We start from the raw sequence: 16986 nt of genomic DNA on the forward strand, positions 1-16986 counted from the left end.
TAAATCACTCCTTGGATAAACTCTGCTTTTAAATGCCATAAGTCATATAAGATAGGCATGTACTTTTGTGACAAAGCAATGAAAATCAAATGTGGCTTTATCACCTTCCGGTTGTATTACTTGAGATAGGCCACACAGAGCCTTGACCACCAGATCGACTGCCAGATCTGTAATGTGAAGGACAGTACTGGCTGCCTGGCAGAGCTATGGGGAATTACTTTCTTTCCTGGAAGAAGACTTGCTAAGTAGTAGGTGCCCAATACAACTGAATTTTATGACCAAAAAAATTTTTAATATTGTGTATATTTCAATTTTTAATTAAATTAGATTTTAAAGGTCTCCTCAGTAATTACAAAGTTACTATAAATTTTACTTCTCTAAAGCTATCAATGACTCCAAGTTTGATTGGTTTTCCTGTTAAAGTTGTAACTTACCATAATGAGAAGTTTAGAAATTTAATGAGTCGAAATGCAACATGGCACAGATGCCTTATTATACCAAATAGTTAACACAGTATTTGTTTTCTACATTAATTTTACTTGCTAATCAAAAATACTGCTTCCCCCCAAATAACATCAAAATAAAATTGCTGATTGTGCAATGATAAAACCAACACCATGTTTGCAACAAGGCCACTTGAATTCTCTTTTTCATGAGCTGGCAGTTTCTAGAAAAATTTAAGATTCCATATACCTTTAAGTCAGTTTTTAAAAACCTCAAATGCAGAAGCCATGCTTTGCTACAGGCTTGCACACTACAAGGCATATATTAAGTTGCACATGCTAAGCATGCCCATGAATATCTAATCTACAAATTCTGAACATCAAAGCTGATTCATGTCTCTGAGTTAATAAATAAGTGGTCTTCTGGAAAAGAGTATTTAGGACTATATATGATGTTACGTTTGTAGATGTCCTTAGAGTACTAAGGAAATCCTGAGGAAAAGACCATTTAGGAGCCTCTCTATTAGAACAGTGTTCCCCATTAACACCCCAGGTCCAACACAAGTTATTGCTACAGCTTTAACTGATATGGAAGTCCCTCATTGGTCTCCCTGCTTCCTTCATTCTTTCCCTAAATGCTCCATCAAAGAACAGTCAACGAGCTAATGACCTTACCAATCTCATCTGATCATGCTAATTCCCTCTTAGCCAACAGAGTTTCAGAGAGGTCCACTGCTTTTATTTATTTGTTTAGAGACAGGGCAAGGCTTGAGTGCAGTGGTACAATCTTGGCTCCTTAAAACTTCTGCCCCTTGGTTTCAAGAGATTCTCCTGCCTCAGCCTCCTGAGTAGCTGGGATTACAGACAACTGCCACCATGCCCAACTAATTTTTATACTTTTAGTAGAGATGGGGTTTCACCATGCTGGCCAGGCTGGTCTTAAACTCCTGACCTCAGGTGGTCCACCTGCCGCAGCCTCCCAAAGTGCTGGGATTGTAGGTGTGCGCCACTGTGACCGACTGACTTTAGATTATCGATTTTATGTATGTAGTATAATATATATGTGTGTGTGTATAATTTGTTTTTAAACAGTAGAGCCCTATTTTGTACACAGTATCCACCACAGATAAACTTAGGAGGAGGCCCAGAGAAGTATTTACCCCTCCTCTGACTATTGTTAACAAATCACTGTGCCTAACCTAACATACTCTCAAACACCTTGGTCTGTGCTTTCTGTTTGCCCTTTTGTTTCATCTTTGCCTTAATGACAGCAAGTCTCAGGTTAGGCTCAGGCTAGGCTCTGTGCATCCAGAGTACCATGTGCATATGGCTATCTTAGCACTTGTCACTCTGCAGTAACCCCATTTCCCCATCTGAAGGCCCACATTTAGGTTTATACCTCTGCTTCCTCAGCCCCACGGACAATACAGGCTGGAGACTGGCTGAATGAATATTAGCAGATACAAAACATCATGGCTATAAGAAACCACATCTGTTAGGAGGCGCCAGAAAAGGAATTGTAGAATTCTGCTGGATTATTTCAGTTTACAAAGACTCAGAGACTATTACCTCCTTTCTTCTTTCCAATCTAGTTAATCCTATATGCTCTGTTGTGTACATTCAAAAGCAATGGTAAATCTGGCCCTTTTTTTTTTTCATTTTTAGGTTAAAAAATAATGTTTTCCTGCTCTTTTAGTCTTCTTTTTCATTTTCTCATGCCTTTTTATGAAATAACATATAAACATAAAAGTGTATAAAATAGGCTGAGCACAGTAGCTCACACCTATAATTCCAGCACTTTGGGAGGCCAGGCAGGCGGATCACGAGGTTGGGAGTTAGAGACCATCATGGCCAACATGGTGAAACTCCATCTCTACTAAAAATACAAAAATTAGCCAGGTATGGTGGCACATGCTTGTAGTCCTAGCTATTTGGGAGGCTGAGACAGGAGAATCGCTTGAACTCAGGAGGTGGAGGTTGCAGTTAGCCTAGACAGTGCCATTGCACTCCAGCCTAGGTGACAGAGCGAGACTATGTCTCAAAAATAATTTTTAAAAAGCATAAAATATACATGGTATAGCTAACAAATATAGTAAATATACATGTAAGGACTTCTCAGGCCAAGAAATAGAAAAATCAACCTTTCTCCTTGTGAAAAGTACTGCCCTTCATTTTAGATAACTGTTTTTTGGGAGAGTAAAGAAAACCTCATGAGGCTGTTGGGATCAGCCAGTAAATTCATATTCCTACATGATCTTGGGCCACGGCAAGTAAAAGGAGTCACCAAGATGCCAGGATATTGTGTGTGTTTGTATCTGTGAGTATGTGTGCCAGGCGTGGTGGTGCGTGCCTGTAGTCCCACCTACTCGGTAGGCTGAGGCTGGAGGATCTCGAGTCCAGGAGTTCTGGGCTGTAGTGCGCTATGCCAATCAGGTGTCTGCACTAAGTTCAGCATCAATATGGTGACCTCCCCGGAGCAGGGGACCACACCAGGTTGCCTAAGGAGGGGTGAACCGGCCCAGGTCGGAAACAGAGCAGGTCAAAACTCCCATGCTGATCAGTAGTGGGATGGCGCCTGTGAATAGCCACTGCACTCCAGCCTGGGCAACATAGTGAGACCCCGTCTCTTAAAAAAACAAAACAAAAAAAAAAACAAACAAGTACGTGTGAGGGCATGTCCACACCTATGCCTTCCCAGGCTGGGGCAACTGATTTAAAGCTATCTTAAAAGTTGGGGGTAAATCTGCACTTCTAATAGTAAATATTTTAAAAACAAATGCACATTCTTACTAAGCAGACATAGCACTCTCCTCCTCTAGGCTTAAACCAAACCTTAATAGGACACCACAAAATTTTAAGACACGAGTATTAAAACAATACAAATCTAGACCAAGTACATATACTGCTTTACTCACATTGCAGATAGGAAAGATGCTTTAAGTGAAAAGTTGGCATTATGGGGTTGCAAAATTCCAGCCATCCAATAGGCTTATTCCACTCAACTAAAACAGGGGTTCTCTGTGCTCGCAGCAGGCATCCAACAGGGTAGCACGTATATGCTCTCTGAGTGAGAAAGCAACACCTTCTCACATACAGCCCCCTGGAGAGAGATAGGGAAGGGGAGGGGGAGGACTTTACACCTGCAAACTCCTAACTCTATCAGCTAGGGCTGGGAAAAACAGCACTTAAAAAAAAAAAGAAAGAAAGAAAAAAATGTTTCCTGATAAAGCCAGTAACTTTCAAAGAATCCTCCCAAGCTATGTTTTTTAGGAGCCTAGTGAGTGTAATGATTCAACAGCCAGTCTTTGTCTTCCTAATGGACTTAGTCAAGCCCTAATAAATGCATAAGCATACTGCTTCAAAGGGCAGCTGTCAGAGTTCTTACTCCTCTTGGTAGAAAAACGCTATACACACAAAGTGTTGTCATGTTAATTAAGACACCTCAACTTCAAGGCACATCTGTCTCTGGGCATTTGGATAATCAAAATGACCGCTAAAAATAGAACAGCAGTATCTCCATGGGAATAACATTAGCCACCCCCAATCCTAAGAGACTCCTGAGAGATGTGACCAGGGATACACATATATTTTGCAAAACCAAACTGAATATCCATCTAAGTGTAGCCACATGTTTCCAGTTTTTATTTTAAGTCCTGTTAAGGCTGGGAGGCAAAAGTAATGAACAGACATATAACTCTTGGTCTATAGTGAAAATCCAGTTACCTCACTAGCTGACTAAGGTTTGATAGGTAAGAAAACCACTCCCCAGGTCTAAAAGGGCCGCTGCTTGCACTGAAAGTCCAGGAGCTGCATAATGAACATCTTGGTTTGGTTTTTGATTTGTATTTTTGAATTTCCCCATCACCAAAAGTAAGCCAGCTCTGTCAAGATGCCCAGGTTGTGTGGCAGTGGTGTCAAAGGCTGCCACTTGCTCCAAGGCACTGCCATCTGCAGCAGCACAACATTTTGTCTCCGGAAAATAAACACATCTGCCTTTGCCAGTGTCCTCCCACTGTGCCGCCCATCTGGAGCAGGTGAGCTGAAGGCAAGCCTCGGCATGGGTGAGACAGGGGCAAGTAGAGAAGATGAGGCCTCAAGGGAGATGGCACATGGAGGAAGAAGGCAGTGCTGTGTCATGTCACATCCTGCTAACCACATTTGCCAAAAAGCATGAAATTACCCTTGTTAGTGATATTTCAATCACATGTAACAAATGGTTGGTAGTATATAGGGGACAAGACTTACAAAGTCAGGGTTTCACCTGGGCCATCTGTTCACATGACCTCACTGATACCAATAAACAGATGTCTTTTTGCCAGCCACCTAAGGCATGAGGAGAATAATTCTCGTGGTCAGAATAGAAGGCTCAAAGTAACAGTAATCTTCTAGGACAGAAGCATACTATACATGCCTACTACTAACCAGACCAAACACCCTCAAATTAAGGCCAGAGTGTGGGGATAAGCCTTGGTCACTGCTGGAAATGACTAAGACCTGAAATCCTTTCCTACATATTCTTTCCCTTTCACAAAAAAATTCAAGTCTGGTTATGGTCTTGACATGAGATCTTTAAACTATGCTATGTGGGAACTGGAAGAAACCCTAAAAACCATCCAATCAAATGCTTGCCTTCTTCCAAGGTTTTCAACAAACTCACAGCACTGCTAGCATTAAATCTCCTATTGCAGGGCTCTTTGGTGGTAAGGGAACAATGAAGGCACCTTTTCAAATAAAACTTTACCTAGAATTCCTATCTATCAAATACATAAAAGCCGAGTTGAGCTATATGAGGCAGAACTAAAGTGTTGCACACTTGGCCAGGAGCAGTGGCTCACGCCTATCATCCTAGGACTTTGGGAGGCCAACGTGGGTGGATCACCTGAGGTCAGGAGTTCGAGACCAGCTTGGCCAACATGGTGAAAACCCTGTCTCGACTAAAAATACAAAAATTAGCCAGGCAAGGTGATGGGTTTCTGTAATCCCAGCTACTCAGGAGGCTGAGGCAAGAGAATAGCTTGAACCCAGAAGGCGGAGGTTGTAGTGAGCTCAGATCGTACCACTGCACTCCAGGCTGGGTGACGGAGCAAGACTCTGCCTCAAAAAAAAAAAAAAAAAAAAAAAAGTGTGGCACAGTGGTCTTCCTTGGTGAGCATCCTGAAGCAGCTTCACCGAATAAAGTCTGAAAAACACGACATCAGGCTGGATATCTTTTCAACTCATTATTTCTACTGTTTACTTGCTAAGCATTTACAAGTAAATAGATAAAAAGATAAATGACCAAACGCTCATGAAACGCTTCAGAAAAAATTCTATGAAAACTCTTTGGCCAGTGAGTAGCAGCAGTGAAACCTGAAGATTACACATCATAGAGGCCAGCATCCTACTCTAAGCCTTGCCACAAAATTTCACGTTCCCAAGGACACCAGATTTGCCTGGTTTATACCTCTCTCTCTGTCTGTTAAATGGAGATAATTTTAGGCCATTCAGATGGCCTATACCAAATATGTCACATAATTTATTTTAAGTAAGAAACAGCCTCTTAGTTCATCATTCTCTAACATTAGTCAAACTGTAAGCAAGCAAGCCTTTTCTTTTTCTTTATTTATTTTTTTTTTTTGAGACAAGAGTCTTGCTCTATAACCCGGGCTGGAGTACAGTGACGCTATCTTGGCTCACTGCAACCTCCACCTTCCGGGTTCAAGCTATTCTCCTGCCTCAGCCTCCTGAGTAACTGGGATTACGGTGTGTGCCATCATATCTGAGTATTTGTATTTTTAGTAGAGACGGGGTTTTACCATGTTGGTCAGGCTGGTCTTGAACTCCTGGGCTCAAGTGATCCACCCATGTCGGCCTCCCAAAATGCTGTGTTTACACACGTGACCCACCATTCCTGGCCTAACCAAGCAAGCCTTGAGCATAGTATAAGCCGTTTTTCTGCCCTTTGGGGGTCTAACCAAGAAGAGATCATCTTAAATGTACACATGCATTTAAATAACTAAAATGAAGTCTTTTGAATTTTTCCCTCATCTGTCTTTTTTCATCTTCTGATGATTTCATGCTTTTAATTCCTATAAGAATTAACAGTCGGCCGGGCGCAGTGGCTCAAGCCTGTAATCCCAGTACTTTGGGAGGCCGAGGCGGGTGGATCACGAGGTCAAGAGATCGAGACCATCCTGGTCAACATGGTGAAACCCTGTCTCTACTAAAAATACAAAAACATTAGCTGGGCATGGTGGCACGTGCCTGTAATCCCAGCTACTCAGGAGGTTGAGGCAGGAGAATTGCCTGAACTCAGGAGGCGGAGGTTGCGGTGAGCCGAGATCGTGCCATTGCACTCCAGCCTGGGTAACAAGAGTGAAACTCCGACTCAAAAAAAAAAAAAGAATTAACATTCATTCATTAAGAATACTTCTTCCAATATTCCATTCATTAAGAATTCTCTTCCAGTGTATAAATGCATTATTAACATTCTCAGCAGAATATATAAACCTAGTTGGATGACACTTATTCAGCAAACACTTATTGAAAACCTAAAATGGACACATTTTCATAACTTATCTATACAATACTATGCATGATTTTGACATTTTAACAAAACTGAACATTTCATGTTTCCCTAAATGCACAAACATACTTGTACTTTAGTCCACTGATTAATAAAGAAGATAGTATAAAAGAGTTTGACATTTGAAGCTGGAATCTTAACTTACCCTTTTACATACTATATATGTGCTTTGGAAATATATATAAGAGAAGTACCTAACATCCTTGTAAGTAAAATGGGGTCATAATACATTTTATGGTGTCATAATAAGGATACTTAATAACAGATACATATGTAAGTATTTACAATAGCACTGTCCAAGAGAACTTCTATGATGATGGATATGTTCCATATCTGTGATGTCTAACACAACAGAGGTTAGCCACATGTGGCTATTGGGTACCTGAAATGTGGCTGTGACTGAGGAACGGAATTTTTTTTAAAAAAGAAACAAAAGTTTCTTTAGCACTCAGGCAAAGTCCACCGGGAGATTTTCCTCTGAAACCTGAATTTTTAATTTAATTTAATTTAATTTAAATTTAAATAGCCACATATGGCTAGTTGGCTACCATACTGAACTGTGTAGATCTAGAAAAATTCTAGCACGTAATATATATTCAATGTTATTTTACTTCTATTTTCCCTTTCAATACCAGCATGGTGGCTTGGTGCCTGTAGTCCCAGCTACTTGGGAGGGTGAAGTGGGAGTATCACTTGAGCCCAGGAGGTTGAAGCTGTGCCATCTCTTAGGTGACAGAGCAAGACCCTATCTCAAAATAAAAAAGCAAAACAAACAAACAACAACAACAAAAAAACCCACAACAAGTAATCCCCCATAAAAAACTAATTTATAGCCATTAAACTGCTTCTTCAATCAAACAGCAACAGCAGCATAAAAACAAAAGTGGGCTGGGCATGGTGACTCATGCCTGTAATCCCAGCACTTTGGGAAGCCAAAGTGGGAGGACTGCTTGAGCCCAGGAGCTCGAGGCCAGCCTGGCAACATGGAGAAATCACAGCTCTGCAAAAAATTAACCAGGTATAGTGGCATGTAGCTACAGTCCCAGCTGCCAGGGAGGCTGAGGTGGGAGGATCATTTGAGCCTGCAAGGTCAAGGGGCTGCAGTGAGCTATGATCATACCACTGCACTCCAGCCTAGAAGACAGAGTGAGATCATGTCTCAAAAAAAAAAAAGTGATTTATTAATCAGTTATATGTGACATACATGTGCTAAGTAAGAGCTTTGCATTATTACCTCACAACTTTTTGAAGTTGGTGCTATCACTTTGTAAGTAGAAAAATTAAGCTTAGAATTTGTCCAGAGACATCCTGCTACTAAGTCAGTAAGCAAATATTCAAACCAGGTAGTCCAATTCCAGAGACTATGCCCTTAACCACAATGCTAAATTGCCTATATTTTAATGAACCAGTTTATGTAAGACTCAATATATATTCGGTGGTAATAAATGTCCTCCCAACTAAACAACCACACATATACAGAGCAAATTAGAAATCAGACAATTTGAGCTACAGACACAAAAGTTATACACGGTAACTGGCTGACCCAAAATGACTCACATTTGTCAACTGGCGTGACCATGTAAATATACCAAATTTGGTGATTTTGAACTTATTAGGAACACTGACAAACTATCATCTCTCTTCCCAGAATTAAATGACTAAAATATAAATTCATATTCTAGAACTCAATCTACTTTGATAGGGAGATGGGGGAGCGGAGATTGGACCTACTGCAGAAGCACAGGCAGAGGTAGTCAGTATTTACGAGAGCCCTATGTCACTGTCTACAAGGGATATTTGTTTGTTAAGACATCAAACATTTCTGCTAGGAGAAGATTAAACCGGATTCACTTCATTTGCCTGAAGCACACTGCCACTCTTATCTCAATTCTAAAAGGGAGCTTAATTCACTTAATGTCTGCAATATTTATGACAGTATTTATTGTGCCCAAAGCTGGAATTCTTATTCCAGTTCTGCTTGATAAGTCAGAGGAACATTGTACATGGCAAGCTATGGAATGCTGAACACTAGAGGAACTTCTGGGTGACAGGAAAGCTAATGTCTGACCCATTTTCCTTTCTCAAGGAAGAGTGAACAGGAAAAGACCACTTGGTGACTATGACCTTGGAAGATAAAAATAAATAAATAAATACATTTTTGTTTTTTAAGGAAAACTGCTCTTTCACCCAGGTCAAAACAGTGTATGTAAATGTGCCTCCTCCTCTCAATCCTATGTGTCTCTAGCTTCTCTTCAGGCTTCATGATCCCTCAGATTGTACGAGCTCTTGATCAAAGCTAGTACGAAGAGGTACTATTTATTGAGAAATTATCAGTCCAAGATTATTAGGCACTAGAAACTAAACTGCTTTGTAGATCTGCAGTAAGTAGCTTTAAAAAAGAAACTTATTTTAAGCAAGTACAGATGAAAACTCAAACTATAATAAAAATATGAACAGCACCAGTGTTCTAGAAATACTACTGAAGAACCAAAGAGCCGAACTTAATGCAGAACAGCCAAATAATTATGGCACCATCATTTTAGCTTTGTCTGACCTGCTGTGTGACTTGGAGCTAGTCCCTTTGCCACTTTATGCCTTTCTATTCATCTCAGTGATAGAGAATTAACTACTATCTTTCTCAGTGGAATAGTGAGTAGATTAAATTATTAAGCAAAATGCTTTGGGCAAAAGTCATATGAATGTTAAATATTATGATTTACAAGCATTCATTTTCCTGGCACTCTTGTGGGGTTAGGAAGTTATCTCCATTTCATAGATGAGTAAACAGGCACAGGGGGTGAGATCACATGGTAAGGCTCTATTTATTTAGTCCCTGTGGGAAGGGAATAACATACACCTTTAGCAACCATATGAACTTTCCTAGCACATCCTACACAATCTTTAATGCATTCAATCCTTAACATAGTGCTGCATCTTTTGAGATGGAGTCTCACACTCTCACCCAGGCTGGAGTGCAGTGGTGCGATCTCCGCTCACTACAACCTTCGCCTCCTGGGTTCAAGTGATTCTCGTGCCTCAGCCACCCAAATAGCTTGGATTACAGGCACCTGCCCCATGCCCGGCTAATTTTTGTATTTTTAGTAGAGATGAGGTTTTACCATGTGGGCCAGGCTGGTCTCGAACTCCTGACCTCATAATCCGCCCACCTTGGCCTCCCAAAGTGCTGGGATTACAGGCATGAGCCACCGTGCCCAGCCTGACAATGCAATATTTTTCAATGTTAAAAAGAAATGAGCTATTAAGCCATGAAAAGACATGGGGGGACCTTAAATGTGTATTACCAAATAAAAGAAGCCAATCTGAAAAGGCTGCATAATCCATGATTCCAACCACATGACATGATGGGAAAGGCAAACTATAGAGAAAGTAAAAAGATAAGTGGTTGTCGGGAGTTGAGGGGATTGAGAAAAATGAGTAAGTAGAGTACAAAGGATTTTTAGGGCAATGAAAATACTCTGTATCCTGTAATGGCAGACACATGTCATTATACATTTGTCCACACTCATAATAAACACAACAACAATAGTGAACCCTAATGTAAACTATGGACATTGGGTCATTACTGTCAACGTAGGCTTATGAGGTGACAAATGTACCACTCTGGTGGAAGATGCTGATAATGGAGAATGCTATACATGTGGGTGAGGGGGAGTGTGGGAAATCTTGATACTTCCTCTCAGTTTTGCTGTGAACCTAACACTGCTCTAAAAAATAGTTTTTAGGAAAAAAAAAAAAAAAAAAGGTTAGGTTGTCACAGGCCTTCATATTGGTGTGTCCCAACCAATTCTCTGGAATGAAGATTTGCCCTTTGAGCTGTAATTATTAATAACAACTGTGCACAAAGACAGCTGGACTGAAGAATGAACAAGTAGCAATGGGAAGGATTCTGGAAGGCCAAAAAAGGTTAAATATATTACTCATGTATAATGAGAATATAAAAGAAGCACAAAGGATTTTTCTGCTCTTATCTAACAATGTCTGATGTATCACGTACCCGACTCCGAAGACAGTCAGCCAGGTTTCGGCGTGTGAAGTTAGCTGCTGCGGTGGGAGACAATTCATATCCTGGTAGAAGAGATAAAGAGTCATACTTAAAGTAAAACAGAAGGAATAATAGTGCCCCAAATTATTCACTACCCCTGCTCTTTTTTAAAATTTTTTTGTTTGTTTTACCCCTGCTCTGCGTACATCTTTTGTACACTCAGAGTACACAAAGCCCATAGACTGAGGGGTACATTCCTCCTCTAGTCCCTTTCCTCATGCAACAGCTGTGAAATAGCTGGTTAGTACTGACAGCAATTCTTGGCCACAAACAGAATCAGTTTTATAGTGGAATGAAACTTGTTGCCTTGCTTAAACTATTCACTCATCAACACACTGTGGTTTCTGCCATAGAAGGAAAGGGGCACAGGTACACAGGTAGTGGGGAAAAAAAAAGACGTCTTAGATACCAATTTTTTTAAAGTTTATTTAAAAAAGGATATTGGGGCCAGGCACAGTGGCTCATGCCTATAATCCTAGAGCTCTGAGAAGCCAAGGTGGGCAGATCGCTTGAGCCCAGGAGTTTGAGACTAGTCTGGGCAACATAATAAGATCTGATCTCTATAAAAATTTTTTTAAAAATCGCCAGGCATGGTAGTACATGCCTATAGTCCCAGCTACTCAGGAGGCAGAGTGGGGAGGATCACTTGACCTCAGGGGTTCAAGGCTGCAGTGAATTGTGATTGTGCCACTGCACTCCAGCATAGGTGACAGAGCAAATCTCTGTCTCTAAAAAAATGAAAAAGGATATTGGGAAAAGAAAGGCTAGAAATTAGGACTACCTCAGAGTTATCCCTTATTAAAAAAATATTTTAAGTGTAACTTTATTAAGAAGTATGACTTTCAAAAGTACAAGCCACGGGGGGGAAAAAACATTTCCATCATTCTGCAATATTTTTAAAAATAGAGTATCTCAAGTGTTAAAACTTCAAAAATAAAAGTTGTCATACCAACAAAGGTACCACCCAGAGGAATAACATCAGGTGTGCATGTAATAATGCATTCACTTTGGAGCTTAATCCCCCTGTAAATTAGGACCAGTGCCAAAAGGCACAAGAATGATCCATAACTCAGTGGACCCACACAGAAAATGTCAATATGGAAAGACACACAGCAATGTGGTTAAGTAATTGCTTACAACACTTCAAATACCACTGTTAAATTAGGAGAGATTTAGATCAAAATTCTAACAAATATTTATTGAGCAGCAAATACGTTTCAGGATCTATGCTGTCTTTTCACATGTATTATTGTACATTAGCCTCACAAGTCTATTACTTCATATTAAATCATAATGAAAGCAACCCTTGGCCAGGCACAGTGGCTCATGTCTGTCATCACAGCACTTTGGGAAATTGGGGCAAGTAGATTGCTTGAACCCAGGATATTAAGACCATTTTGGGCAACAAGGTGAAACCCCATCTCTACTAAAAATATAAAAATTAGCCAGGGGTGGTGGTGCGCACCTGTTTTCCCAGCTACTTGGGAGGCTGAGGTGGGAGGATCACCTGAGCCTGGGAAGTCAAGGCTGCAATAAGCCATGATTGTGCTACTGCACTCCAGCCTAGGCAACAGGAGTGAGACCCTGTCTCAAAAACAAAAAAATAAAAAGAGGCCAGGCACAGTGGCTCACACCTGTAACCCCAGCACTCTGGGAGGCCCAGGTAGGTGAATCACTTGAGGAGTTTAATACCGGCCTGGCCATCATAGCGAAACTCTGTCTCTACTAAAAATACAAAAAATTAGCCAGGCTTGGTGGTGTATGTCTGTAATTCCAGCTACTCGGGAGGCTGAGGCACGAGAATCACTTGAGCCCAGGAGTAAGAAGTTGCAGTGAGCTGAAACTGCACCATTGCCCTCCAACCTGAGTGACAGAAATTCTGAGACCATGCCTCAAAAAAGGAAAAAAAAAAAAAGAAGCAACCCAGACAAATGGGAATACTATTCATTTCTTTATCTAAACCCCTAAACACAACTAATGATCTGATCATTATCCTAAAGGCAGAAAAGTCATGCCTAATTAGGCTGCATATAGATTTTCTCTTTCTTTCCCTTATTTTGGCTCAGTTCTTTAACTTAGATAAGAATTAAGATATACAGTTACATAGACAAAACTGTACTTGACAGGTAATTTTAGGGTCTTTAAGGGCAATTTTAACCAAATATGTTCTGTGCACTTACTTTAGACCCTAAAACTTAAGTATAAACAACTCTTGCTACTCTTGTTCACTCTTCTCCCTGTCTCAGGACAGCCAGTGAAATAATACTGTACCAACTGGACTTCAGAAGCATTACTGACATACTTCATTTGTTATGGAGGCAAAAAGTGGAACCACTGGGGAAAAAAAGCAAAATTGCTGAAATATTCTAAACCTGCGTAAACCTAAGTACCATGTGCATTATGTTCCTGAATGTAGGGACTAAGCCTTATTCATCTTTGAATTCTCTGCAATATTAAGCAGAATGCTTACTATAGAATAGGCCCTCAAAAATATTTATGGAATTGAATACAAATGCTAAATCCACTATCCAAAAAACTATGTGACTAGATCTTGAGGCATTTTACACATGCAAATGTAGTCAAATTAAGTTCCTTCACAATATTATTATACCAGTGCAATGTATAATGTTGTTATTGAACTGTGAAGTAAGTGGAAATAAGGTTTTCTCTGCCAGAACACCACTACAAATGTTCCTGGATCAGAGGCCTAGTGGCTAGTATTGTTTGATGGGGAGGCTTTCCCAGTGGATAAGAGTTTCTTAGCCCCAGAGAGAGCTACAAAATACTTCACAATAGTCCTAATTATCTCTCTAGATGGGAACCTATCAGAGAGTAAGGTAAAACCCTTTTATGGCATAGTAAATACCTACAGTTAGTTACACAATGCTTTATGTTTACAAAGCATTTTCATATGTATTATTCATTAGTATTATTAGAATTCATTTTAGAGATAAGGAAAATAAAGGCCCAGAGAAGACAAATGACTTATCACATAGAAAATAGTAAAGCCAAGGTTTACGTAGGTTTTTTGACTCTGAGATTCAGGTTTTTTTGTTTGTTTGTTTTGAGACAGGGTCTCACTCTGTTGCACAGGCTGGAGTGCAGTGGCACAGTCATGGATCACTGCAACCTTGAACTCTTGGGCTCAGGCGATCTTCCCACTTCAGCTTCCTGAGTAGCTGGGACTATAGGCGTGTACCACTATTTTTTATTTTTTATAGAGCCAGGGTCTTTCTTTGTTGCCTCGGCTGGTCTCAAACTCCTGACCTCATGTGATCTTCCTGTTTCAGTCTCTCAAAGTGCTGGGATTACAGGTATAAGCCTCTCTGCCTGGCCAGATTCAGATACTTTTAAACTCAAAATCACATCCTCTGAAATATCTAACACTTAAAAAGTCTGATACTACCATCCCTACCTCCAAGATGGTGTTAGGTTTTGTTTTTTTTGGGGGGTTGATTTAAAACATTTTTTTTAGTTCTTTGTAAATTCTGGATATCAGCCCTTTGTCAGATGGGTAAACTGCAAAAATTTTTTCCCATTCTGTTGGTTGCCAATTCACTTTAATGACTGTTTCTTTTGCTGTGCAGAAGCTGTGGAGTTTGATTAGGTCCCATTTGTCTATTTTGGCTTTTGTTGTCAATGCTTTTGGTGTTTTGGTCATGAAGTCCTTGCCTACACCTATGTCCTGAATGGTTTTGCCAGATTTTCTTCTAGGGTTTTTATGGTGTTAGGTCTTATGTTTAAGTCTTTAATCCATCTGGAGTTAATTTTAGTGTAAGGTGTCAGGAAGGGGTCCAGTTTCTGCTTTCTGCACATGGCTAGCCAGTTTTCCCAACACCATTTATTAAACAGGGAATCCTTTCCCCAAATGCAATAAAATAAATAAATGGGGAAAAAAAAATTTTTTTTTTAGAGACAGAGTCTTGCTGCCTCCCAGAGTGCAGTGGTACAATCATAATTCACTGCAGCCTCAACCTCTGAGCTCAAACAATCTTCCTGCCTCAGCCTCCTGAGTAGCTAGGACTACAGGTGCATGCCACCACACTCGGCTAATTAAAAAATTTTTTTTGTAGAGATGACATTTCACTATGTTGCTCAGGCTAGTCTTAAACTCCCAGGCTCAAGTGATCCTCCCACCTGGGCCTCCCAAATTGCTGGGATTACAGGTGTGAACCACCACACCAGGCCAATGGTGTTAGTTTTATCTACCAACTATCAAATATCCAACTATCAGTGTTACAATAGTTCTCTGCTCTAGCATTATTGTAGGAAATCTTTCAAGATCAGAAGAATTAGAATATTTAGGGTAGAGACAACTTTTTAAAACATAGAAAACTCAAATGAAAATATAACTACATAAGTCTTAAAGAATATTATTTTTCAGTTCAAATTTAAAGACAAACCAATTGTTACAGGCTGAATTTTGTCCTCTAAAAATTTACATGTTGAAGTCTTAATCCCTAGTATTTCAGAATGTGACTGTATATGGAGAAGGGATCCTTAAGAGATTATTAAATTAAAATGAGTTCCTAATCCAATATGACTGGTATTCTTAGAAGAGGAAATTTAGACACAGTACAGAGGGAAAAATCATGTGAAGACACAGGGAGAAGATGCCCATCTGCAAGCCAAGGAGAGAGGTCTCAGAAATCAACCCTCTTAAGGTAAAACCCTTTTATGGCATAGTAAATACCTACAGTTAGTTACACAATGCTTTAAGTTTACAAAGCATTTTCATATGTATTATTCATTAGTATTATTAGAATTCATTTTAGAGATAAGGAAAATAACACCTTAATCTTTGACTTCTGATATCCAGAAGTGTAAGAAAATACATGTCTGTTGTTTAAGCCACCCACTCTATGACTCTATAATGGCAGCCCTAGTAAACTCATATGCCAACCAAAGCTCTCTTACCCACCATTTCGCATCTTATAAAGTTGCACGTTTTTCTGAATATATTCTGCAAACTGTACAGTGTCTCCAGCCTCTCCAACACACAGGAGTAATATTTTTTCACTCATCTTAAACATCTTGTCATGATCTGCTCAAAGAAAAAAAACTGTGTTAGAAATTGCCTTAACAGAAATTGACTGTCGTTATTTATGCAACCATAAACAGGTTTATTAATTACTATAGTTGGCCTTCCATATCCATGGATTCAGAATCCAAAATTCAACCAACTATGGATCAAAATTATTCAGAAAAAAAAAATAGATGCTTTCTTTTATCCTGAACATGTACTGACTTTTTTTCTGGTCATTATTCCCTAAACAATACAACGACTATTTACATAGCATTTATGTCATATTAAGTATTATAAACAATCTAGAGATGATTTAAAATACACAGGAGTATCTACATATGTAATACGCTATAGATTTGGGTATCTGCAGAGATTTGGAACCAATCCCCACAGATACCAGTGATGACTGTACATTGAATAATTTCACTAATCATTGCTTTTAGAAGATTTTAATAGGTAATGTTATCAATTTGTCTCTTCCACTCTTCATGCTAAAGCATCAACATATTGTGTAGTGTCAATTCAGTTGGAGAATATACATGAAAGCTACTAGTTGAAAATACAATTTAAAGTATTTAAAGGCATTTGAAATGCAAGGAACAGAACAGAAGAAACTGAAGGAATCCAACCAATGGCGATTATCTTTATTTAGGCTCATGATAACAAAGCCCTAAAATGTTTCTACAACTACAAATGTTAGTTATTTGTAGCTGTACAAAAGCATATATGGAAAGGACTCGTGCCGCAATTAAAATTAAGGAAACATCTCAAGAAAAAACAGAAAATCAACTGAGAATATATATATATACTTTTTTTTTTTTTTTGCAGGGGGAGGGGGAACGGGTCTTGCTCTGTCACTAGGCTAGAGTGCAGTGGCGCAATCTCGGCT

General features: G+C 39.6%; 1 protein-coding gene across 1 annotated transcript in view; it reads right to left on the reverse strand.

Moving 5' to 3' along the window:
- PSMB2 (proteasome 20S subunit beta 2) overlaps nt 1-16986 on the reverse strand; it is a 38779-nt gene that overhangs the window by 16741 nt on the left and 5052 nt on the right. Inside the window, exons 2-3 of the mRNA XM_032246915.1 lie at nt 15993-16115; nt 11024-11094 (exon numbers count right to left, since the gene is read on the reverse strand). Of these exons, the coding sequence (XP_032102806.1) occupies nt 11024-11094; nt 15993-16115 (194 nt within the window). The remainder of the gene's footprint in view (nt 1-11023; nt 11095-15992; nt 16116-16986) is intronic.

This window comes from Sapajus apella, unplaced genomic scaffold, assembly GCF_009761245.1.
Source record: "Sapajus apella isolate SASKATOON/1434 unplaced genomic scaffold, GSC_monkey_1.0 scaffold62, whole genome shotgun sequence".
In the NCBI taxonomy this organism is placed as follows: Eukaryota; Metazoa; Chordata; class Mammalia; order Primates; family Cebidae; genus Sapajus; species Sapajus apella.